The sequence below is a fragment of the Muscardinus avellanarius genome (genome assembly GCF_963383645.1).
Source record: "Muscardinus avellanarius genome assembly, chromosome: 4".
Classification (NCBI taxonomy): domain Eukaryota; kingdom Metazoa; phylum Chordata; class Mammalia; order Rodentia; family Gliridae; genus Muscardinus; species Muscardinus avellanarius.
Genome location: NC_137789.1, coordinates 71069262 through 71096037, shown reverse-complemented (window position 1 = coordinate 71096037; position 26776 = coordinate 71069262). Strand labels below are relative to the sequence as shown.

General features: G+C 40.7%; 2 protein-coding genes across 4 annotated transcripts in view; one reads left to right on the top strand and one right to left on the bottom strand.

The window, feature by feature from the left end:
- TRIM55 (tripartite motif containing 55) overlaps window positions 1-23402 on the top strand; it is a gene marked incomplete at both ends in the record, with an annotated part of 57054 nt that extends 33652 nt beyond the window's left edge. For all 3 annotated transcript variants that reach the window (XM_080694061.1, XM_080694060.1, XM_080694059.1), the window contains one exon: window positions 23280-23402. In XM_080694061.1, the coding sequence (XP_080550187.1) occupies window positions 23280-23402 (123 nt within the window). The remainder of the gene's footprint in view (window positions 1-23279) is intronic.
- A 2543-nt stretch (window positions 23403-25945) lies between these two features.
- CRH (corticotropin releasing hormone) lies at window positions 25946-26518 on the bottom strand (the record flags this gene model as incomplete). Its single annotated transcript, XM_080693866.1, has 1 exon — window positions 25946-26518. The coding sequence occupies one exon, from the start codon at window positions 26516-26518 to the stop codon at window positions 25946-25948; it is 573 nt and encodes a 190-aa protein (XP_080549992.1).
- Between the last annotated feature and the right edge of the window lie 258 nt (window positions 26519-26776).

Genomic DNA, 26776 nt, shown 5'->3' with positions numbered 1-26776 from the left:
TACATCATATTGGGATACAGGGTGTCAGACAGATGCACGTACATAGTTCTCGGTGCCCACTCCATTGGGTCTCTTCCCCCTCCCATGCATGTCTTTGATATTAACATTGGTAGTTTGGTAAACATCCATAGCATTATTTCTACAATTAACTCTTTATGACTTTATATTCCACCCCAAATCCCCCTCACTCACTTTCCTGGAGTCTCTGCTTGTCTCTGATGTAGCTCTTGTTTCTGAATATCTCTCTAGCTTACACATGTAAGAAAGAAAATACATCTACTCATTTTTTGAGCAAGGGTCAGGATGGTTGAGGCACTTAATTGTTGTTGCATAAATTATTTTTAGTTTTATATATACTTTTATTGGTGCAGTGTAATTAAACATTATAGTGAATGTCAATGTGATACAAAAATACATGCATACAGCATACAAATGTGCGGGGACTGCCGTGTTCCCTGCTCCTCCTCATGCATGTTAGTCAGATTGATAGTGACATCTTCCTGCACAAACATAGCATTATCTAAACTGTTACCGTCATCAGATCTCCTTTTTCTCTCCCACTTTCCTCCCCTAATCCCCTCCTACTGTTCTACTGGTCTCTCTTCATTTATTTGAAGTACCTTTTGTTTTCTGTTTTCTCTCTAGCTTTTTCATATGAGAAAAAACACATGATCCTTGATTTTCTGAAACTGACTGGTCCCACTTAGCATGATATTCTTTAGTTCCATTCATTTTCCTGCAAACAACATATTTTGTGTGTGTGTGGTACTGGAGATTGAACCAAGGGGCATTCTACCTTGGAGCTATAACCCCAGCCCCTATTTTTTTTGTTTTGTTTTGTTTTTTGAAACAGGGTCTCACTAGGTTGCTGAGAGTCTCACTACTTGCTGAGGCTGTCCTTGAACCTGCATTCCTCCTTGTAGGAGCCTCCCAAGTACAGGGATTACAGTTGTGCACCACCACACCCAACTAATTTTGTTCTTCTTTATGGCTGAGTAAAGTTGCACTGAGAGATTAAGCTAAACTTTACGGTCTGGTGATCAGTTGTCACTGTGCTGTGGGCCCTGTTTTTAGTTTTGATGGCAGTTGCTTTATGAGCTAATATCTCTGTCCGTTTTTATGACTTGCCTTTGCCCTAGTTCATCCCTCGTCCTGTTTAAGTTTTCCACAGAACGACAGAGTTCACCTTATTGTGGGCCCGCGACTCCCAGCACTGGGCTTTTCCTGTTGGCTGAGAAGGTCTGATGGTCATGGCTTGTCCTCTTGGCTGAGAAAGCCCAACCCAAGGGTCCCCAGGAAGGTGCAGATGGCCTTTCCCCCATCTCCAGTATTATCAGTTCCTTTCTTTCTGGTGTATCATTAAGCAAAAAGACAGAGCTTCCGGAAAATGTGAGGCCCCACACCTTAGAGTTCTTCCCTCTTAAACAGCAGAAGGGATGTGTGGCGGTTAAGACCTGTGGCTTATTACAGACAGAAGCATGGGACAAATGTCACCGAGGAAACCTGTCCACTGCCATCTTAGTTCTGATCCGGGCTCTGTAAATGTTGTCTAGTGAGGTTACAAAGATGCTCCCAGAGAGCCAGGCATGGTGGCACATGCTTGTAATCCCAGCATTTGGGAGGCTGAGACCAGAGGATTACGATTTGCGGACAGCCTCAGCCACTTAGTGATGCCCTTCCCAATTCAGTGAGACCCTGGAAAATAGGACTGGGAGTGTAGCTCAGAAGTAGAATGCCCCTAGGTTCCATCCCCAGTATCGAAAAAAAAAAAAAAAAAAAAAGGTTCCCAGAGGAAAATAAAAGGACATTTTATTTTATTATTTTTGTTTGTTTGTTTGTTTTTTTGTTTTTTTTTTTGTTTTGTTTTTTTTTTGGTGGTACTGGGGTTCCTGGAAACCCTTCTACCTCCGGGCTACACTCCCAGACCTATTTTTACATTTTTATTTGGAAACAGGGTCTCCTAAGCCAGTGTGCGGGGCTGGCTTCGAACCTGCACGATCCTCCTGTCTCTGCCTCCCAAGCACGGGGATTACAAGCGTGCACCACCACGCCCGGCTGCATTTTATTTTTTAAATGATGAAAAAGGAAGGAAGGGAGAAAAGAAAAAGAAAGGAAAGAAAGGGAGTTAGGAAGAAGGAAGAACAGACAGACTTCTGTTAAATGGTCAAAAAGACAGGGTTGGGGCTGTGTGTGGTGGCGCACACTTGTAATCCCAGTACTTGGAAGGCTGAGACAGGAGGATTGCAGGTTCAAAGCCACCCTAGGCAATGTAGGGAGGTTCTCTGAAACCTAATGAGACCCTGTTTCCAAATAAAGAGATAAAATTGGGCTGGGGCATATCTTGGAGTTAGAATGCCTCTAGGTTCAACCCCCAGTACCATAACAAAAAAACAAAGAAGACAGGATTGGGAAGGGGTTTGTTAGCAAAGATTTTTTCTCTCCTTGAAGCCCAGGGTTTAATTCCTAGACTCTCAGGAACCAATATGTACACCCAACCTGGCCCCTTATCATATTTCTCATCATCCAAGATTTGGGTCTCTTGAAAAAAGTTCATATTTTTTAAACTGGGATGAACAATAAGCCAAAGTTCCAAGGAGAAGGAGCCAGTGCAGAGTTCTCTATCTCTACCAGGTATAATACCCAAAAAGATAAGATTATTTTCATGCAAATAACCTTTGAGACCAAGCCATACATTTGTATTTCAAGTGCAAACATCCACTCCAGCTGCCACCAGAGATTGAGAGGTGAGAAATGCCAGAGGTTAGAGGACTGGGAACCTTCTTTCTGGATGAGATTAATTTCACAAGGTATTACAGAGCATTTATAAAAATTAAACAGGAGATCAAAAACACGATTTCCCATGAGTGTGACTACAGGTCCTGTGTTGTTTGAAATGATCTATTTAATTTTTCAAAACAAACCAAAATGAATGAAAATTTAACTATGTTCTCTAAATTTAATTGAGGGAATCAGTGTGTAAAATTATTTTCAAACAGACACTCCCACAGAGAGAGATTGCTTCCTGTTTTATAAATTAGGAAATTCAAACTTACAAATCTCTGCTATGCCATGTACCCTGGCTATACTGAACTTTCTTTTTTTTTTTTATTGGTTCACTGTATTCATACATCATAGTGGGATACAAACTTTTGTAGACATACATGCACACATCGCACAGTCAGCCCCCACCCGAACCCCACCCCATTCTCTCCCCATCCCTCCCTCCCATGCTTGGCTTAGTGGTTGACATCTAGTATTATAGCAATTTATCCAAAATTAACAATGACAATCTCACAGAACAGTTTCATTTGTCTGATACCAAGATTTTGATGACTTAAAGATAACATTTCAATATTTCTTTTTACTTTCTTTCTTACCAGAGAATATTTTTTTTCTATTTTTTTTAGGTGAAACTATCATATATTTATATATTTATTTTTCAGAAAAAAATCTATCCTAATATGGAAAATGGACTCTAGATACCCAAAACGATCTTGAAAAAGAACAAAGCTAGAAGATGTATATTTTCTGATTTCAAACCATATAAAGCTACAATAATTGAAACAGTGTAGTACTCTTCTAAAGGCAGATATATAAACCATTGAAGTTAAATAAAAGCCTAGAGCTAAATTCTTCCCTATATTGTCAAGTTATTTTTGACAAGGTTTCCACGAATATTTGGTGGTGGAAATAATAATCTTTTAACTAAATATTGTTGAAACATAATAATTACATGGAAAAGAATAAAATTGGACCCTTACCTAATCCCATATACAAATATTAACTCAAAATAGATAAGACCTAAATATAAATCTTAAGACTATAAACTTTTAGGAGAACATCTGGGTCATAAAACCTCACAACATTGAAATTGGCAGTAATTTCTTGAATATGATTTCATTGGCACAGGCAACAGAAGAATATACAAACTCCCTAAAAAATAAAAAAAAATATTGTATATCCCAAGACAATGTAAACAGAGTTAACAGTTACTAATAGAATGGGATAAAATATTTCCAAATGCTATATCTGAAGGTATATTAATATTCCAACTAGAAATCCTAAAAATTAACAACAATAAAGGCAAACAATACCATTTAGAGATAGGTAAAAGACTAACATAAGTAATGAATCTCCGCAGATAACCAATCTTAGTTGACTGTTGGATGGAAACTCTTGTTTCTCTGGTTCTGGTGTGTGTGACCTATTTCTTCTTTGTAGTTAATCTCTTTGAGTATTTTCTCTAGTGCTGGTTTTGAAGACATAAATTCCTTCAGTTTCTGTTTGTCATGGAAGCTTCTTATTTTTCCATCTAATTTGATAGAAAGTTTTGCTGGGTAGGAAATTTTTGGCTGGAAGTTGTTTTCTTTCAAAGTTTGGAATATGTTACTCCAAGCCCTTCTGGCTCTCATAACTTGGTTTGGGAAGTCTGGAGTGATTCTAATTGGTTTGCCTCTGAATGTCACTTGGCCCTTTGCTTTTGTTGCCTTTAAGATTCTCTGCTTGGCTTCCACATTGGTCATTTTGACAATTATGTGGCGTTGGGATCCTCTTCTCCGATCCTGTCTAAAGGGAGTTCTATAAGTTTCCTGGACCTGTGTATTAACTTCTTGCTCTATGTTTGGGAAATTTTCTGCTATTACTTCCTTAAAGAGATTATTGATCCCTTTGGTTTCACTTTCTTTTCCCTCCTCTATTCCAATTATTCTTAGGTTAGCTCTCTTAAAATGGGCCCATATTTCTTCAATATCAGATTCCTGCTGTCGGATATTTTTTCCTAGATTAGAAACTATGCGTTCATTTTTGGAGTGATCATCTTCTAAGAGCGAGATTCTGTTCTCCATGTGGTCTAATCGGTTGTTTGTGCTTTGAATTGAGGCCTTACTTCATTAATTGCATCCTTTATCTCTTTTTGGCTCTCTGAGTTCTTTTCGAAGCACCTCTTTTATTTCTACAGTTATTTTCCTGATTTGATCTTCTAGAAATCTCTGATTTTCAGTTTTATCGGGTTCTGATGTTGTGGGGTTGTGGGCATTCATTGCTCCATTGTTATTCCTCTTTCCCATGATTTCGGAAGTTTGTGCCTTCTCTGGGTTCTTCCCTTGAGTCACTATGACTTCACTTAAGGTGTTCTGGATCTCGAGTCAGTAGTATCTCAGACCCCACTACTCCTTTACTGGGTTGTTTCACAGAGTCTCCGACCCAGGGAGTCGATAGAGGCTGCTTTAGACTGTGGGGGGTGCCAGGTTGCCCGTTCTCCTATGGTGTGATATCTCTGCCACCGCCCCTCCCCCGCTGGGTCAAGTCCCAGGGAGTACAGTACTGGGATTTCTCCTCTGTGGCCCGCAATTTGACTCACTGTTTTGAGTACGCAGATGTAGCTGTACTGGATTCAGTGAATTCTCTGCTTCTGCCGCCAGTGGCAATATGGCGCTGCTGCTACGCCCTCGGCCGTGAGGCTGGCGTATTTCTTCTTGGTTTTGTTTTTTTTTTTTTTTTTTTTTTTTTGGTGGTACTGGGGTTCCTGGAAGCCCCTCTTCCTCCTGGCTACACTCCCAGACCTATTTTATATTTTTGAAACAGGGTCTCTTATGCCAGCACTGCTGGCTTCGAACCTGCGCGATCCTCCTGTCTCTGCCTCCCAAGCGTGGGGATTACAAGCGTGCGCCACCACGCCCGGCTTCTTCTTGGTTTTGATTTCCACTCTGTATCCCTGCAGCGTGTGCTGAGCTCAGCCACTGGGAGCTTTAGATTTTACCTGCGGCGAGAAATCCCGCCTGGCTGTTCCACAGCGGCTCACCTCGGCTTGCTGTAGCTGTCTGGTGAAGTTGCTGCTGCCGCCGGCAGTATGGCGCTGCTGCCGCAGTCTCGGGCGTGAGGCCGGTGTATCTCCTCTGTGGCTCTGAGCTCTGTTCTCAGTCCGCTTTCTCTCTGGAGCCTGGTGATTTTTTTTCCCCCTCTGGTGATGGTGTTTTCTGGCTATGAAAGGCGCTGATTTTGTGGTAATGGAGATTAGTTGTTAGCGGGGCTCTTAAGCCCCGCTTTTCTCGGTCACCATCTTCCCAGAAGTCCTATACTGAACTTTCAACTGGATAAAAAACAAAAACAAAAACAAACAAACAAAAAAAACAAAACAAAAAAAAAAACAGAGAGCTGGGCATGGTGGCACATACTTGTAATCCCAGCGCTTGGAAAGCTGAGACAGGAGGATCACACAGGTTTGAAGCCAGCCTCAGCTACTTAGTAAAGTTCTTAGCAATTTAACAAGACCATTTCCAAATTATAAAATATGGGTGGGGTATAATCTGGAGGTAGAAAGTCCCTTGGTTTCACCCCCCAGTACCATACACACACACACACACACACACACACACACACACAAAAAAAAAAAAAAAAAAAAAAAAAAAAAAAAAAAACATCAGAGAAAATTGATTGGTGTTCAAGACTGACCTGCATTGACTATATAACATTGTCAGAACTTAATAATCCTAGAAATTATAAAAAGTTATGATAGGATAGGATGCAGGCATTTTTAAATAGACAAAAATTTGTAGGAGGGAATAAGTTTTTTTATTAACAAGTAAATTTAATGAGATTATTACATTAGCATTATTAATGCTTAATATTTGTGTCCTAAAACTGGAATTTTAGTTTTCTGGGCTTTTTTTTTCCTGCTGGGAAAAAAAAATCCTAATAACTATCAATTTGGTGGTTTTATTAAAAGGACAATAAATAAATTAATAATATAAAAATTTTGACTACATTTCTCAGGATTAAATATCATTCTAACTAAATGTCATTTTAATAGAAGCTAAAATGGATGCATCCATTTTTAAGAGGAAAATATCTTGTACACTGTGTGTAGCAGTGTAATGAATTCATTTCCCCTAGCAACCTGTGCCTGCAGCTATACAATTCCATGAAAACGGGCACTGGGGAGAGCTCTCTGGGGAAGCTGTTATGATATAGCTGGTACAATTTTGTCTCCTGTGTTTTCCAATTGTTTATTATTCTGATTTAACCTCCAACCCTTGTTAGTGATATGCATCCTGTGGGTTTCTTCTGTTTTCATCCATAGATCTCAGTGATTTTCATGAAATGCCTTTTCCCCTCTACAGCCCATGAAGTGAAGGGTCAATCCACCATTTTGTTAATGCATCTGAAAATCTGATAGCCAGTGGCAGCGGCTTTAACTAAAGTGTGTACATTGCTTTATCACATCCAAAGTCTTTTGTAGAGATGCTTTCATTTAAATCTCACCTTGGCCCTGCACAGTAGAACCTGTTAAGCTTCCTATTTTATAATAGAGGGAAGTGAGGACCCAAGAGGAAGCAGGACTTGCTCAGGATCACCACAGCTGGGAGCTTGCTGCCTCGTGGCTCTAGTCCTCTACCACACAGTATTGTGGAGGTCAAGCTGGCTTCTAAGAAAAGCAAGTGAAAACTGCAGGCTGAGTATTGGGTAAAAAAAAAAAAAAAAAAAAAAAAAAAAGTTTGGGGGCTGGCCTGATATGCTTCTCACCCTAGCTAAGCTTTTGGACCTTGGGCCAGGAAAGGAGGGTAACGCCTTAAATCTGGCCTTCTCTGAGATCTCACTGTGATCGCCTAAGGCTCTTTAACCTTAACTCAGGTGGTGGGAGTTGGGAGGAATCACTGGGAACCTCGGTCTGGGGACCCCAGTTCCAAAGGGCGCTTAGCCATTTCAATGGTCCCCCTTGCCCTGTGAGCCGGGACTCGGAAGGCCCTTTTTGGCCTCATGGTTGAGGGCATTTACGCCAGAGATGCCCTTGTTCTCCCTCCTAACACACACCTGAGCCTAGGCTTCTGTGCTCAGCCAGAATTCTTTCATGGCTTGTGCCCATCTGTCTTTCCCTTTTCAAGTCCCTGTTAAACTGAATTGGCAGCCTGCAGTAGTAGTGTTTGTCTGAGGATGGCCTCCCCTTCTACCGGGTAAAAAAATTAACTAAGAATACCAGCATGTACTGTTTGACTTAGTGATACAGCTTTACACTCAGCCCTTAAAAGAAAACTGTGTATGGACAGATCACATGGACAGATCAAACTCTAAACTCTCCCTTTTTAACATAGGAGCTGGAATCTAAAAGCAGGCTGAAATATTGGGTGGGGGGAGTGTTCTAAGGGCTTGCTAGAGATGCCCTGGACTGTTACCTTAAGAGAGGATCTTGGACCAGGAGAATACCTTGAAGCAGAGAACCTGGCGCCTGCCTGCACTAGGAACTAGACAGTTTGTGAGCCCTCATTAAGGTTACCAAGGTTCCTCTCTCTTTATCCAGGCGGTGGAATCCTGGAAAGGCAGCTCTGGGGCCCATCATTAGGGATCTGGCGCTGATGACCCCGGGGTCCCTTCAGACCTGGGGACAATCAGATTTCCAGAGGTTCCCCCTGCACCTCGGGCAGGGTGCTGGTGGGTGTTTGTAGCTTATTGAGTGAGGGCAGTAGCTTTTGAGATGCCCTGGCTTTCCACACCTGAAGCAGACTTGAGCCTTGATTTTTATGGGGTCAGCATTCATCTGTACCTGGGTTCCAGTGGAATTGGCAGTTAGACACATGGTCACCAAGATTTCCTCATGGCATTTTTCTTCCTGTTTCTCTCTTTTTTAATTTATTATTTTTATTTTAAAATTATTTATTATTTATTTCTTTAAGGTGAAACTGTCATACATTTATTTATTTATTTTTCAGAAAAAATCTATCCTAACATGAAATATGAACTCTAAATACCCAAAACAATCTCGAAAAAGAACAAAGCTAGAAGATGTACATTTTCTGATTTCAAACCTTGGAAAGCTACAATAATTGAAACTGTAGTGCTGTTATAAAGGCAGATACATAAACCAGTCGAGTAAAATAAAAAGCCTAGAAATAAATTCTTCCATATATGGTCAAGTTATTTTTGAAAGGTTTCCAAGAACATTTGGTGGTGGAAATAATAATCTTTTCACTAAATATTGTTGAAAAATAATAATTACACAAAAAAGAATAAAATTGGACCCTTACCTAACACCATATACAAATATTAACTCAAAGTAGATAAAAGACCTAAATGTAAATCTTAAGACTATAAACTTTTAGAAGAAAATCTGGGTCATAAAACTTCACAACACTGAAATTGGCAGTGATTTCTTGGATATGATTTCAAAGGAACAGGCAACAAAAGAATAAACAAACTTTCTAAAAAATAAAAAAAATTGTACATCCAAAGACAATGTAAACAGAGTTAAAAGTTACTTATAGAATGGGATAAAATATTTCAAATTCTGTATCTGAAGGTATATTAATAATCCAAATAGAAATCCTAAAAATTAGAAACAATAAAAGCAAACAATACAATTTAGAAATAGGTAAAAGACTAAAATAAATAATGAATTTCCAAAGATAACCAATCTCAGTTGTCTGCTGGATGGAAAATCTTGTTTTTCTGGTTCTGGTGTGTATTACCTATTTCTTCTTTGGAGTTAATCTCTTTGAGTATTTTCTCTAGCGCTGGTTTTGAAGACATAAATTCCTTCAGTTTCTGTTTGTCATGGAAGCTTCTTATTTCCCCATCTAATTTGATAGGAAGTTTTGCTGGGTAGAAAATTTTTGGCTGGAAGTTGTTTTCTTTCAGAGTTTGGAATATGTTACTCCAAGTCCTTCTGGCTTTCATGACTTGGTCTGGAGTGATTCTAATTGGTTTGCCTCTGCATGTCACTTGGCCTTTCTTTTTTGTTGCCTTTAAGATTCTCTGCTTGGCTTCCACATTGGTCATTTTGACATTTATGTGGTGTGGGGATCCTCTATTCCCATCCTGTCTAAAGGCAGTTCTATAAGTTTTCTGGACCTGCGTATCGACCTCTTGCTCTATGTTTGGAAAATTTTCTGCTATTACTTCCTTGAAGAGATTGTTGATCCATTTGGTTTCACCTTCTTTTCCTTCCTCTATTCTGATTATTTTTAGGTTGGTTCTCTTAAAATGGGCCCATATTTCTTCAATGTCAGATTCCCGCTGTCTGATTTTTTTTTTCTAATTATGTGTTAGAAATTATGTGTTCGTTTTTGGAGTGATCATCTTCTATGAGCGAGATTCTATTCTCCATGTGGTTTAATTGATTGTTTATACTTTGAATTGAGGCCTTTACTTCAATGATTGCTTCCTTTATTTCTTTTAGACTCTCTCTAAATTCTTTTCGAAGCACCTCTATTATTTCTACAGTTATATTCCTGATTTGATCTTCTGGAGATCTCTGAATTTCTGTGTTATCTGGTTCTGATGATATGGTGTTGTGGGCATTCATTCCTCTATTGTTCGTCTTTCCCATGATTTCAAAATTTTGTGCCTTCCCTGGGTCACTATGACTTCACTCAGGGTGCTCTGTATCTTGACTCTATGGTAATCTCAGCCTCCACTATCTCCAAGGAGATTATCAATGCTGAGCCAAGTCCCTGGGAGTGAAATACATGGATTTCTCCTTTAGGGGCCGCAATTTTACTCATGATTATTGTACGTGCTGATAAGGAGCTGTCACAGGGTGCGGTGAACTCACTGTAGCTGCTGGCAAAATGGTGCTGCTGTCACACCCTCGGCCGTGAGGCTGGCGCTGCTGGCAAAATGGCGTTGCTGCCATGCCCTCAGCCGTGAGGCTGGTGTATTTCTTTTCTCGTTTTGAGCTCCGTTCTGAGTCCCTGGAAGGCGTGATGAGCTTGGCCACTGGGAGTTTTAGATATTCTTTGCTCTGAAAGAACTGCTGAATTACACCCAAATGATCCACAGCTGCTCTCTTCAGCTCCTTGTTTACCTTTCCTCTCTGGAGCCTGGTGCCTTGAGGGAAGATGGTGTCGGCGTGGCTCCACCATTGCATTGTGGACTTGATTTCTTTTCTGGTCTCTGGTTGTTCTTCTAGTCTTTTTTTCTCTGTCCCTTGTGTTTACATTTTCCCCCCTCTGTTGCTAGTGTTTTCTGGCTATGAAAAGCACTAATTTTGTGGCAATAGAGATCAAGTTTTAGCAGGACTCGTAAATGCTTCTTTTCTCAGTTGCCATCTTCCCGGAAGTCCTATTTTACTCTTTTAAAATCTCCCTTATAGCAGACAGAGTTAGCAGCCTGCACTAATTGTTCCAGCATGTATTTTAGTGAGAGTGGCCGATGGACCAGCTTGGCATCTTGTTGTTTTGGCTCTAATTGGTCTTTAGATCTTGTTTTAGCCAAGGCTGCCACAATTGTCTCAACCCTCCCAACATTAAAGAAATCTGGGTGGTCTCGGAAGTTAAAGAACAGCTGAAGATTAGCTACTTTTATCCATCTTTCCTCCTTTTTACAAAATAGATCTAGTTGCTGAATAGTGTTATAATTTAAACTTCCCTGAAAAGGCCAGATTTCTCCATCCCCCAGCACATACTGTGGCCATACTCAGGTGCAGAGAAATATGAGATCTTTTTTCCTTAGCATTTTGGTGTCAAACTTTTCCCAGTTTTGGAAAACACATGCGAGTGGAGATCCAGCTTCTACTTTGGGTTGTCGGGATCCCATCTGAGAGAGAAAGGGTGGGGTTTTAGTGGCCTGTCTGAGCAAGGTTGCTTCCCCTTCCCAGAGCTTCTCAATCTAAAATCAATTACCCCTAGCATTAAGGATATTGTTGGAATCCCATCTAAGACAGAGAGGTCTGCATGGCCTTTCTCTATCTGGATGAGGTTTCCTGCACCCCTAAAGCTAGTGGCCCAGCTGGGGGCGTCCAGCTGGGATGGCATGGAGCAGTGAGAGTGGCCTCACAGTCCACCAGAAGGGCAGTGCAGGCTTGAAGTTTAGCCACCTCCTTTCTGCTCTGCATCTGAGCCTTCACCTGCCCGTCCCTTCTCTTAATAAGGTTTTCTAGCTGAAAATATTGCTGTTTTCAAAAAATAATAATCTTATTAATTTGCTTCCCTGAAAATATTTTCCAATTACTAAGGGACCTAAGAATCCTGAGCTGCCAGCAATCATGTGTGGCCTACTCCTGAGCTTCCTAGTTGAGGGCTTTCTTATGCAAATGGGCTGTATCTGCCTGTTGAATGCCAGACAATGCCTCCTGGGTGCTGCCTTTCACCGAGCAGGCCAGCCTATTATCTGGTTGAAACAACTGACTTAGCTGCTGGGGACTACGAACTGCCATAGTTCACAGACCAACAGGGTGCAAGTGGCCACAGTTGCTAATGGCAATGCTTCCTAGACACTGCTGCTAAAAGCAAGCTAGCTTATCTCCCTAGAACCTGTTTCCAACTACCGAAAAAAACCCTCACTACCATTTTAGAAATGGGTGCTGGCTGGCATCTCCTGTTTGGTGTTGGCTGGCGTCTCCTGTTTGGGGAGCTTTCTGAAGGTGGGCCATTGGCATTTCTTTTTAGATTTAACTTTGTATAGGGATTTAAAAAGAATGTCCCATCTGTGATATGGGCAGAATGGACGGGCACTCATTGGGCCCATCACGCCTACACTATTTAATGGGGAATTTTCCTCTCCCCTGGAGATTCTGCCATAGCTAGTCCATGGCAGGGGGGTCTCCATGGTTCCAGAAAGTCTGTTGGTGCCGGCTATCCAATCATCCACCAGGATCTAGTCCCATTTTGGGGAGGGTTACTGACCTTCAAGATGCAGTGGCTTTCAGGCCACCGTCAGCTAGAGTCACCTTTGGTTCAAAAGATAGCCTCCTGTGGGCACCAAAAAAATGTTATGGTTTGGAAAGTGATGTTACGGTTTGGGGAAAACTGTCTCTTGGGACCCCTATTAGGGTCCTGGACACAATTTCCCTCAAACCACAAAAAGACAAAAACCGCGGGTTCTTGGTACCTTCTCCACCAAGGTGTCTTCTTTCATGAAGGTCCATCCCCTCCTCCCATCCTAGCTAGATTATTATGTAGATCTGTCTTTAGAAAGAGGAAGTCCTAGTTCCCCTCTCCTATGGACTTGCTAATTACTTTTAGCTAAGTCAATCTAAGTTTCAATAGCTGTTTGCTTCCTGACCAAACCAAGACCAAGTCTTTCACAGATTTTCCCCTCACCCAATTTTTGAAATATCTTAATAATTAGAGCTTTCTCAAATCTTCCTAGGCCATTCCCAATACTGGTACACACTTCACCAGAGGTGATGTGACTGAAACAAAAATCAGCACCACCAAGGGCTCCTCTTCTTTGATTCACTACTACAGGGCAGATGGGCACAGCCTCAGAAGCACAGCTGGGTCATTCCAGGGCCCCACTGCTTTCCAGGACATGGCTCCCGCTGCATAGGAGAGAATCCAGTCCTTCAGCTGAGTCTCAGATTAAGTCCGTCTGACTAGCAGTGAGGGCAGACTTAGTCCCTGAGAGTCATGTTCGCAGCACCAGCCACCCCCTTTCCCTTCCCATGTGTGGTCACCATTGGCAAGGCTCAATACTTCATTTTGGGGCTACTTTGAGCAAGCTCCTCAACCTTCCTGAGGCTGAGTTTTCTTGACTTGAGTTTTGGCACAGCAATACTCTTGACCTCTTGTGGTGCTTGACACCTTGTTTGGCCCGTTTGCCTAACACACACTGTTAATTCTTCACAGACTGTTTGCTTCTAGCTGGAGCCCCAGTCTGTGAAGAATTAAATATCTAACCCTTTGTCATTCTGTTCTCTTTTCTGGAAGAGTGTCTCTCCAGGATACACAGCAACCAGATCCGTATCTCATGAGAAGGCTGGCTGTAAGGAGACGGCATCATGACTTGTTCCCCTCAACCCCATCAAGTCCTAGACACCACATTTGAAACAAATTAAACAGAATACATCCCACCACCCTCCTCCAGGTTAAGAAAGCATCACCCAATGAGTTTAATTTCTCCTTGTTTGGCGGGCCTGAGGAAATAATGTTAGCTTCTGATCTTCCCGTGGCAAGAAGAAGCAAATAGCACAAAGTCCCTATGTCAGCTGCCTTTATCCGTGACCCATCATCCAGCGTGTATGCCTGTAAGTCCTTCCAAGGGAGAGAATTCTTTTGGACGGGTACTTGAGATTGAAACCAAGGAAGTTCTACCTCGGAGCTATACCCTCAGGCCTAGTTTATTTTTTATTTTTAAACAGGGTCTTGCTAAGTTGCTGAGGCTGACATCAAACCTGCCATCTTTCTGTCTTGGCTTCCCAGGTACTGGGATAACAGGTATGTAATCACTGTGCATATATATATATATATATATATATATATATATATATATATATATTCAGTACTGGGAATGGAACCCAGGGGAATTCTACCTCTGAGCGATACCCCCAGCCCTAATTTTTTATTATTTTTATTTTGTATTTTATTTATTTATTTATTTATTTATTTATTTACTTATCTATTTATTTGATGGTATTAGGGTTCCTGGAAACCCCTCTACCTCCAGGTTACACTCCCAGACCTATTTTGTATTTTTTATTTGGAAACAGGGTCTCTTAAGCCATTGAGGCTGGCTTTGAACCAGCATGATCCTCCTGTCTCTGCCTCCTAAGCACGGGGATTACAAGCATGCGGCACCAAGCCCGGCTATTCTTTTTATTTTTAAAACAGGATCTCACTGAGTTGCCAGGGGCCTAATTAAGTAGTTGAGGCTGTCCTTGAACCACAACCATCCCGCCTCCACCTCCAGAATGCTGGGATTATAAGTATGAACCACCATGCCCAGCCTGAAAATTAATTTTTACTGAATGTTTTCTTTCTGGAACTTTTTTGGGGGATCCTATTTTCTTCTTTCTCTAAAGACAGGACTACATTCTCCCCATTCTGCACTTCATTCCTAACATCTGCTGCTGGCTCTGTCCCAAGTAGAAATGTCCACATTCCTATAAAAAAGATGTCCTACAATGGCAGAGTTACCTAATGGAGTTTCCAAGGAGTAGGCCCTTGACTAGGGACAGTAGACCAGGTTCAGTTGCTTCTCACTGGTGGTGACTGGCCTACGTTCTTGGCAGTACTCTCCTTTCCAGTCAGAAGTCCTTGATGCTTAAGGCATCCAAGGGTTTGAGGATCAGGAATACAAAGTAAGGGAGCCAGCCAAGGTGCAGGTCAGTTCTTTATGAGTAAACATCTAGACATGATTCCAGCTCACAGCTGTTTTCCAGCATCTGACTTTGATTCTCTGACCCAGCCTAGAAGGTTCAGGATAGATACTGGGTGGCTCCCCACACAGCTGCCTCAGATCTAGCCTTAACCTTACGACCCATATTCCTTGAAGGCAAATGAATTTTGTTTTAGATAGGCAACAGTTCTGTTGAATTGGCCTAGAAAGCCTGACATTTAGCACACAGTGGTAACCAGATTCTGTCAGGTTGAATTTCTCAGCAGCAGCCAAGCAGCACAGAAGGGGACCTGGATACAAACTTCCTCACTACTTGCTGTGTGGCCTCAATGGCCTGGTGTCACTTATCTGTCAGCATAAGGCATGGACATTTTTAGCAAAATGTTATCTGGCAGGGGTGTACACTATGCCATCACCATCCATTAATGTCTTAGTTACAGTACCTTTTATCAAATTGGTCACTATTACTTGGCTAATCCTGGGAGAATTGAACACAGGGAAGGTAAAATTTAATGGGTCAGGGTCATAGGCAGTGTAGAGAATGGTCATATGGGGAAGGACAGAGGTTGGCACCCACAGAGGTCCCGAGAAGCTTAGCAACAGCTGGGGCCAATGGACACTGACAAAAATGAGCTCACTCTTCTTCTTTGGGCCAGCTTTAAAAAAAAAATGGCCCTCCTGAGCATGGCTGTAGAGATTTGTGCAGGGTTTATGTCAGGAAAGCCTCTGGTTTGTTCAGTCAGAGAATCACATGCAGCAAGATACATTTATGTAAAGGGGGCTACGGAATTGACCCTCAAGGCCAATCGAGTGCATGCCCAACCCATCTGCACCCATGAGATCTCCTATGCTTAGCCACTTGTCTGCTCTCAAGTCAACGCTGGAGGCAGTTTCAGGCTTATATTGTTAAGAATCTTGCCATGCTGGGCGTGGTGGCATATGCTTGTAATCTCAGCATTCCGGAGGCTGAGACCGGAGGATTGCAGTTCACGGAGAGCCTCAGCTACTTAGTGAGGCCCTTCGCAACTCAGTGAGACCCTGTTTCAAAAAATAAAAAGACTAAACAATAGGGTTGGGAGTGTGGCTCAGAGGTACAATGCCCTTGGGTTCCATACCCAGGACCACAAAAACAAAACAAAAACAAACAACAACAACAACAAAAACAGTCCTGAGTAAATGCTATGAATAGTTTAATTCAGGAGCTCTGTTTGTATTCTAAAATATTTTCAAAGCCTCCAGTTGAATATAAAAATCAATGAGTTGAAAGTAAAATTACATGCCTCATTTTTAAAACCTATCTGTTGAGTTAGTAAATGTTGAGTGTAACAAAATAGCTCTGACAAAGACTTTTTCAAAGTAGATAGGTGCTGAGACTTAATGAAACAGGTGATTTGATTTTTTTTTGTAAGCTCAATTTTTACATTTTAATTATCTTCATGTTTATAAAACCAAATCAGACTAATTTCTTCATTTGAGGAACTTTTACTTTTTAAAACACCTAATATATTATCTTGAAGTATTTAAATGTAAGTGTCTAATGAGTCTAAATAGAAGGAATTTTTGGAGATAAAGTAAAGGCATTTACCTAAAATGAGAAAATATATATGGTAAATATTTACACCTATACTTTAATACTGTTTATGGTTGGTTAAATACTAAGCAGATGTTTTTCTGATAAAAAGGAACTTATCATCTGGGAGTGATGGAGCATGCCTGTAATCCCAGTACTTGGGAGGCTGAGATTAGAGTATCCAGGGGATCAAAGGTTCAAAGATAGCATCAGCAAGTCGTGAGATTCATCAACCTAGCGAGACCCTGTTTCAAAAAGTAAATAAATACATAAATAAAATGGAGATGTAGCTCAGTGTTAGAATGCCCCTGAGTTCAAGCTCCAGTACCACCAAAAAATAAAATAAATAAAATAGAAGGGAATTTACCTCATAAAATTAATTTTAGGCTCAAAGTAAAATATAAAAATATTTATAATAGAAAGACTTTTTCAAAATGATCTTTCAGTAATATTTTGTGATAAATTTTTCTGTCATAGTATTTCATCTTTAGTTTTAATCATGAAATTTTGTTTACTGATAATTCTATCATTATTTTTTAATGTTTTTACTGGTATACTGTAATATAATATCATAGTGAGATTCAAAGTAATACATAAAAACGTGTACATTACTTGGTGCTATTTTGTTTTTCTTAAAGTATTTCTGTAAAGAATCTTAAATAAAAGAATATCTTTCTGAAAAAAGAAAAATGAATCTTGCCATGAGGCTCACTTGGGTCTTCTGTTTAATTTATCACATGTAGCATAAAAACTCATTCCATAGACTCCATTGAGCATTTTTCTTTCTTTTCTTCGATACATTTTTACTAAAAAAAAACCTTCTGTAAAAGCTAAGTTGGGTCTGTGGTAGCTTGTAGTAGAGCCTGTACTCAGAATGCTCATGGTCCTGGGATCAATTTCCAATGGGCATGGAGGCATACACCTGTAATTCCAGTATTTGGGAGGCTGAGACAGGAGGATAACAGGTTCAAGGCCAGTTTCAGCAATGTAGTGAGCCCTGTTTCAAAACCAAAACTAAAAGGGCTGGGAGTGTATCTTGGAGGTAGAATTCCCCTGAGTTCAACCCCTAGTACCACAGAATAAAGAGGGAAGGAAGAGGAAGGAAGGAAGGAAAGAAGGAAGGAAGGAAGGAAAGAAGGAAGGAAGGAAGGAAAGAAGGAAGGAAGGAAGGAAGGAAGGAAGGAAGGAAGGAAGGAAGGAGAAAAGAAAGAAGAAAATGAACAAGAACAAAAAATCTACAAGCCTCTGTGCTTTTAGAGGTTAACTTCTGATTTTTCCAGAGAAACTATAAATCTAGCTTTTAATATAAAGTTGCCTGATTTAAAAAAATGAATGTGGTAAAACACATATATATATACACAGAGAGCATGAAATTTACCATTGTAACTATTTCTTAATACAGTTTCAGTAACAATCCCCAACTATATTAATATTGTGTAACCACTTTCTGGGACTTTTTTTTATCTTGCAAAACTGAAATCTAAAAATAATACCTGAAATCCAAGGGCCATTAAACAAAAACCTACCATCCCCCTGACCATCACGATCCCATTTTCTATTTCTAAGAATTTGACTGCTCCAGACACTGTACATAAGTAGAATCATACGATATCTGTCTTTTTGTATCTGCTTCACTTAGTAGAAGGTGTTCAAGGTTCGTCTATGTTTTAACACATACCAAAATTTTCTTCTTTTTAAGGCTGAGCAATATTCCATTATACATGCATAGCACATTTTATTTATCCACTTATCCATGGATAGACACTTAAGTTGCTTCTACTTCTTGGCTATTGTGAGTAATGTTGCAATGAACATAGTGTGTAAGTATCTGTTCAAATTCCTGCTTTCATTTCTTTTGAGAATATACTCTGAAGTGGAATTGTTGGATCATACAGTATCTCTGTTTAATTTTGGAGGAAGCATTCATACTATATCATAATTATTCCATAGTGGTTACACTATTTTACAAGGATTCTTATTTCTGTATTCTCTTCCATTCTGATTTTTTGATGTTGGCAGAAAATCCTTTTTTTTTTTTTTCAAAATACTGTGCAGTCACAGTCCAGCTCAAGCAAACACTGTCCATAACCTGGATCCACCCTGCATAGAGTCTAATGTTTACCAGCTTCTGGCAGGATGCACACCCTGTAACACTAGATAACATAACTTGTCCAGGGGATTCCTGCACATCAGTGGACTCTGATGGAAACACCTCACTTCACCTTGCTTTTCTGTGGAGTAAAACAACACTCTAGTACCATAATCTGACATTAGTTTTTCCTCTCAAAGTACATTTGGTAGTGACTATTGAAAAAAATTAAGGGAATATAAAACATTTTTAATTCCTGAGTCAGTCTAGTTTATGAATACTCAGAACTCTTGTCCAAGCCTGTCTAAAAAAATAATTGTTCCTCTAAGGAAAATATATCACTGCTTTCTACTGGTCTTTGGAAATCTCAACTAGATTGGGTCTGAGAGCTAGAAAGAAGGGAAGTGCTGCCGTGTTGTTCCATTTCCTGACTTTATGACTAAAAGCCATATTATTCAAGTTATCTATAGCCCTATAGTGATAGAGCAAAGGGTCGAATGATGATTATATGTTTGTTTTGTCATCTGAGAAAAATGTGTAAAGTTTGGAAAAAATACAAGTCTGTCAAGCCTTTGTCCACTTTTTATACACTTCAGACTAAACTGAAAGGCAGGCAAGCTCCAGTTAGTGCTTTGTTCTGCTTCATTGGACATCAACCTTCCTAAAAAAAAATATTTCCTCCAATGGAGGAGAGCCAGCTTTGTGGAAACCATTCGAAAGGATGCATATATACAATCTCATTTGGGGAAGGCTGTAAGAATGTCTGCTTTTGATCTGATAGGTTGGAGTTACAGAAAGGACGTCATACAGGAAGTCAGGCCTCTTGGAGATAGGCATGCTCCCATGGCTGTCTCCTTACTCAGGGTTAGTGCCATTGCTCATATTTCATCATAAACAGTCCTCAACGCATTCTGTATGGCAAAAGAGCCTCTTCACTGTAGTAAGGAAGAAGAGAGGAAAGGAAAGAGGGAGTACCTTATATAAGTGGGGCATGTACAAAGTGCTTTACGTGTAGCACTTTATTTAGTCTCTAAAACAACTTTTCTCATTTCTGTTTTTATAGAATAGATAACCAAGGCTCAGAGATTAGGTAACATGTTCAAGTCATTCAGCTATTAAGCTACTGGTCTGGGGTTAGTAAATAGGCTGAGTCTCTTTGCACAGAACTTTCTTGTTGCCATGATTAGTGGATCCTCATTTTATATAAACAAGACCAAGAAGATGGTGTGATCATCTACAGATACTCCAGATAATCTCTGCTCATGGCTCTCTGTCTGTCTGTCTGTCTGTCTGTCTGTCTGTCTGTCTGTCTCTCTCTCTCTCTCTCTCTCTCTCTCTCTCTCTGACACTGGCTTTTCTTCTCTAACAGACAGCTTTAATCCATATTGTCTGCAGGAACTATTTGATAATTTCCTGGAAATATGGGAAGCAGTGAAACAATTTAATCCCCAATTTTGAAGGCTATACAGTAAAAACAGCTAAAACATGTTAAGCAGAAGATAGATTTTAACCTCTAGTACAGAAAAGCACAAACATCTATATATAATTTCAAAAGCAGCTCCAAATGACTGATTAGCCACCAACTATTTCCCAAATTTTCCTCTCTGCATAAAATACTTTGCCCTACTAGTTTCAACTTTTAGATATTTCAGCACAGCTGTCATGAAAGTTTCCCCATAGAGGAGGAACTGCTTTTCACGAAAATAGGCTACAAAATAAATCACAATGCTCTATTCGGGCAGAACTCACTATTCACTCATGAAGAATGGTTAGAAAAAGTCTTACGCATCAGTAACAGGCCCATTTCAGTTGGAATGTTTTTATTGTTTTGTTTGTTAGGATTAGTGAGGATAAAGTAACGATGGTGGGAAAGAGTTTGACATACAAATAAGGCATAGGATTCTGTCAGGATAAGGCATCTTCTACCTCGGTTTCAAGGATGTTGAGCTAGCTAATCCATGACCAACAGAATCTGGTAACATTCTTTTTTTTTTTTTTTTTAAAGACCAGTCTTGCTTGATGTCTCAGCTATTTCCTTATGTAAAACCATGTACTCTTGTTTTATTCTGCAATGGCTAATATGACTTCATAGCCCTTCTTAACTTCCTATGAGGAAGCAATCTGACAGTGAAAAGGATAATCCCAAGGCTGTAAGGATTTGGATTATTGTATTGATTTTTGAAACAACACCCCCACAACATATATTTAGAGTACATTTTGGTAAGGTATAGGCCAAGCATTCAGTTTCTCTCAAATCTACTTCAAGTGGCTATAAAATAATGCACTTACCCCAGAAAGTCTGCTTTGTTTGTCCTAGACATTTTCCATTCATAGAGCAGTGTCATAAAGTCACACAGGGCTTCTGAGCTGAATGCATGTGCTACTTCATTGCTTTGCAATTAATGGCCTTCTAATATGGTGGGATAGTTTTACCAGGGGAGCAGCAGAATATATTTGCCCATTTTTTCATAATTCTGGGAAGAACCATGTTTGTCCTGGTACCTTTATATGCAAAGAGCCTGAGTTAATAAAATCAAGGCCAGGCGTGATAGCGCACGCTTGTAATCCCAGCATTCAGGAGGCAAAAATCGGAGGATCACAGTTCCAGGACAGCCTCAGCTACTTAGCAAGGCACTTCACAACTCAGTGAGACCCTATTACCCTATTCCAAAAATTAAAAAGATGAAAAAATAGGGCTGGGGGTGTGGCTCGGAGGTACAATGCCCCTGGATTCCATCCCTGGTACCACAAAAATAAATAAATTAATTGCTTAATTAAAAAATAAAATACAATTGCATTTCGGCAAGACTTCTTTGTGTCCCTCATTCCATTAAGTTGTTATTTTTTAAACTCAAAACATTAGTAAAGTTTGTTTAGGAGATTAGGTTGGCCTGTTAATTGAAAATAGAACCTTAGCTGAGTGCAGAAGTGCATGCTTGTAATCCCGGTACTTGGGAGGCTGAGACAGGACGGTCGCAAAGGTTCAAAGCCAGCCTCAGCTACTGATTGAGGCTCTCAGCAACTTAGTGAGACCCTGTTTCCAAATAAAGTATAAAATAGGTCTGGGAGCCAGGCGTGGTGGTGCATGCTTGTAATCCCCATGCTTGGGAGGCGGAGACAGGAGGATCACGCTGGTTCAGAGTCAGCCTCGCTGGCTTAAGAGACCCTGTTTCCAAATTAAAAAAAAAAAAAAAAAAAAATATATATATATATATATATATATATATATATATATATATATATATTAGGTCTGGGAGTGTAGCCCAGCAGTAGAAGGGCTTCCAGGAACCCCAGTACCACCAAAACAAAAAAAACAAAACAAAAAAGGAAACAAAAAATAAATAAATAAAATAGGTCTGGGAGTGTAGCCCGGAGGTAGAAGGCCTCTGGATTCATTCCTAGTACACACAAATACAATACAATACAATACAATACAATACAATACAATACAATACATTAGAACCTGTATCTATCACATATTACAAAATATATCTCTTTAGAATTATTGATATTAGATTCAATTTTAATAAAAATATTATTAGATTTTATTGTCCAAGAGAAAAAAATCCCCTCATGATTTGCTCAAAACTAAGGCTGGAGTTTTGCAAAATTCATACTAAGTATACATATATATAAACACACACACATTTCTGCATAACAATGTTTTGGTCAATGATGGACCACATATATGATGGCGGTTCTATAATGCTATCTTGACATTGTAGCTGTCTTAGTTTGTGTGAATAAACTCTGATGTTCACACAATGATTAAATTGCCTAAAGACATATTTCTCTAAACATATCCCTGAAATTAATTGGCACAGATGTGTATCTAGTAGAACTTTCTTACTTCAGCAATGGAGATATTATTGTGTGTCCTCCAATGCCATGTGGCACAGCATGACACTTGAATAAGGATTTGTAGTTGTATATGTGGTGCTTGGTCAACTCAGGGTTTTTCAGTCCAACCCAGGGCCTCTCACATGCTATACAAGCACTCGTGTGTGTGTGTGTGTGTGTGTGTGTGTGTGTGTGTGGTACTGGGGGTGGAACCCAGGGGCTTTTCTACCTCCAGGCTACACTCCCAGACCTATTTTATTTTTTATTTGGAAACAGGGTCTCACTAAGTTGCTGAGAGCCTCACCCAGTAGTTGAGGCTGGCTTTGAACCTGTGCGATCTCCTGTCTCAACCTCCCAAGGGCGGGGATTGCAAGCGTGCACCACCATGCCTGGCTACAAGCACTCTTAACACTGAATTACACCCTCACCTGGGTTTTGGTTTTAATTCTGCAGATTCTCCCAAGACTTTCATCTCTACCCTTTCCCAAGAACTCCTTTCCATTGCATGCATTTCTGTTGTCCCTTTGTGGCTCATGAATGTGTATTACTCTCATGGCTCTTGACCATAGCCAAGATAACCTGAGCGTATTGTCTGTACCTAATAATAATTATTTATACATTATTATTATATTTACTATTATTATTATCCTTTCTCCTCAATAGAAAAGTGAGTGGACAGAGCCCAAAAGACTTGCCTCCTCGACCTCTGACCCATATTTTCCTCTGTTACAGACTGGATTTGAGGTCCCTCCACTCCAGGGACAGGCTGCAGCTACTGGGAGTGGGAGTGGAGCTGATTCTGAGCCAGCTCGCCATGTCTTCTCCTTCTCCTGGTTGAACTCCCTGAATGAGTGATGTTCATTCCAACAGCTGCCTTTCTATCTGCCTGGCTAAGATGCACCCAGGCAGCAGAACCTAGGTGATATTAACACAGTGCAGATGGTGAATGGGACCTCTGGACAGGATTTATAAAAGAAATGAAGAAAAATTAATTCCAGATAACTTACCTAATGAAGTAAAGAATACTTTTGGGAAATAGTGTCGAAAACACTAGGGACAAAAACAAACTTTATCTTATGCAAATCTTTTATTGTGTAGGAAACATGAAGGGTACGTAGGTGTGCTACGTGTGTGTGCATCAGTTACAAGAGGCAAGTGTTGACAAAAGTGAGCACTATACTCTTATCTCTAATAGGCACTGACTTTTTGTTATTATACCCTAGTAGCTCTTACTTCCTTTCCTCTTTAAGAATGCAGGTGGTCAGTGAAATTCAGTTTTGATTCAGAAGTAATTGTTTTATCAATATTGGATAAAAGGTAAATCATTGACCAAAGCTATGAAAACATTTTGCCGTTTTCCAGAATAGATGTCATTGGATGCATATCCAGAGATGTCCTTTGAATTTGGTGACACTTTTGTAGTCCAGAAGGCTGAAGGCCTAGGACATCTCTTGTGACATTTTAGTCATCTTAGTTTTAAATGTTCATATATCAGGAACTTTAACTGAAAAAGACCTTCCAGCAAAATCTGTCTACTTTCTCATGTATTTGCTATAGCATCAGTCTGATAAATTGCAGAGCAACTGCATGCATTCAATATATATACATATACAAACATATATATATATGTATATATATGTGTGTGTTTATATATATACATATATATATTTAAATCATGCTTTACTTGTCATACCATAATGCCTCCTTCAGAACCTAAGCATAACTTTACTCTGTATGAACTCTTAAATAAATGCTCTTTTTAAAAACTTGGTCTTATGGTGAATCATTCAGTGTTTCATATTATCTTGTTAATCCATTAGTCAAGTGTACTTCAAGGGCCGCAGGGGAAGAAGAATTTTCATACATACAAATTAATTTTGAAGTACTTAATCACTGATTAAAAATGTTTAAGCTGTAACCAAACTACTAAAGTTAAATGCTTTTTAAAACTAATTAGGTGTGCTATTCAGTTTTGGAAATGAGTAAAGATAGCTCACATTCCCAAGAATAAAAGTGATTAGTGTTGGGAGAGACATAACTGAAGAAGATATTTGTGCTGTTGTTTAAAGCCAAAGTGTATTTTATAAGAAAAATTACCCCAAGTGTCACTTTCTGGTTTTTGTTTTATTTATTTATTTATTTATTTTGCAGTACTGGGGATGGAACCCAGGGGCACTGTACCTACGAGATACACCCCCCCATCCCTATTTCTTAGTCTTTTATTATCTTTGAAACAGGGTCTCTCTGAGTTGTGAAGGGCCTTGCTAAGTAGCTGAGGATCTCTGTGAAATGCGATCCTCCAGTCTCAGCCTCCCAAATGCTGGGGTTACAAGCGTGCGCCACCACGTCTGGCTCCAAGTGTCACTTTCTAGCAACTAAATGTAGTTGTTTTGAATAGAGATGCTATCAGATTTTTCCTATTAGAAGCAGTCATTGGAAAATAGCTTGGGGAAAAAAAATATGGTACCAAAATAGTAGCTTGAAAAAGTGAGCTTTGGTCATAGGCAGACAGTGCAGACTTTGGATAGTCTGAAGGAATACCTGCCCTAACTGCCCTCTCGTCCTTCCCTATTCTCCCCCGATTATTTCATATCTCATTATTAACCAGAACTAAATATTATTTCCATTGTGGTTGATCTTCTATTTGTAAAATTACCAAGTTTTAGAGCTAGAAGCAACTTCCCAAATTATCTAATTGAATCTTGGAAGCGTAGTCTGAGGTACATCAATGAGCCCAAGTGATTACAGGGTCTGTGTGAGCCGCTTACAGATGCTAGTATCTTTAGTAGAAAAAAAATGCAGGAAGTTTTATTTTGTTTTGTTTATTGTGCTGAAGACAATTTGGAGGAAGCTAGGAGCCATGAGCATCGAAAAGGAAAAATAAAAGCACAATAACCTTTGCAGTTTTATTAAAAATATAAATATCAACATTCTCTTACACAACCAAGTTGACCAAGGATTGGAAAGATGTTTTATTACTGGAACATTTGCAAGAAAGAATTGATTCAAAGAGCTTACACATTTCATCCTACCCACCCACTCAAGAGAATGACATTCTTTTTGGCTGTGACCACGAAAAAACAAGCAGGTGACTTCCATCTGCTTCTTCAAAATGTTTCCTCCTGGGTCTACATTCTTTAAACACCACTATAAAGACACCTCGACGTGGAAACTGAAAGTGGACAATATAGATAACATTGCGTTGTTACTGCGCGTGAATACACTTTCTGCATGCTAATTAAGGGGTAGAGGCTCTCTCCCTGTACAACCTCTATGTTTCAAGCTATATAAAAATAAACAAATGATATCAGAGCAGCGCTATGGTACAGAACACTGTGTTTTTTTTAATTATTATTCTTTGTGCTAAACGCAGAACCCTTTTGGCCAAACGCACCATTTCATTTCCCAATAATTTCCATCAGTTTCCTGTTGCTGTGAGCTTGCTGCGCTAACTGCTCTGCCCTGGCCATTTCCAGGACTTCCCGGAGAAGGTGGAAGGTGAGATCCAGGGAGATGGGAGGCTCCTCGGACCGCCGCTCCCTCTCCAGTGCCCCCTGGTGGTCACCGAGGGCCCTCCCGGCTCCGCGCTCCGCAGGACCCGCGGGACTGTCGAGCGAGCGGCGAGGCGGCTGCAGCTGCTGCAGCAACACGCGGAAAAAGTTGGCTGCCTGGTCTGGCGAGGGGCGGCTGCCGCTGCCGCCGGCGAGGGGCGAGGAATCGGGCAAGAACCGAGCAGCCGGGCTCTTGTTGAGGTTTCCCAGGCGAAGGAAGTATTCCTCTCCCATGCGGAGCAGAACGGGCCGGGGCTGCTCGGGCTGCTGCGGTGGCTGGAGGAAATCCAGGGGTTGGAGGGACTGCGGGGCCGGCCGGGCGCCCGGGGCGGACCTCCGGCTGAGAAGGGCTCTGCACGGCGGGCAGGGCAGCAGAGCCACCAGCAGGACACCCGCGGACACCAGCAGGGGCAGCCGCATTTTGGGGCGCTTGCTGCGGCACGGAGGTGGGCAGAGGGCAGGGGAAAGAAGGAAGAGAGAAAGAAAGAGTTGGTGAGAGTTTAGCCCCACTGACAGGCGCACTTGGGGGGCTTCCCAGCCGACCCTCAAGGGTGCCCGGGCTCGGCCGCCTGGGCTCGCGGGAGCTGTCCGCGGTGCTGAAGCCACTGATCCTGGGACTTCTGGAGTAGGTGCTCTGGGAAGCCAGGAATAAGACCTCTGCAAGACCCCGCACCAAAC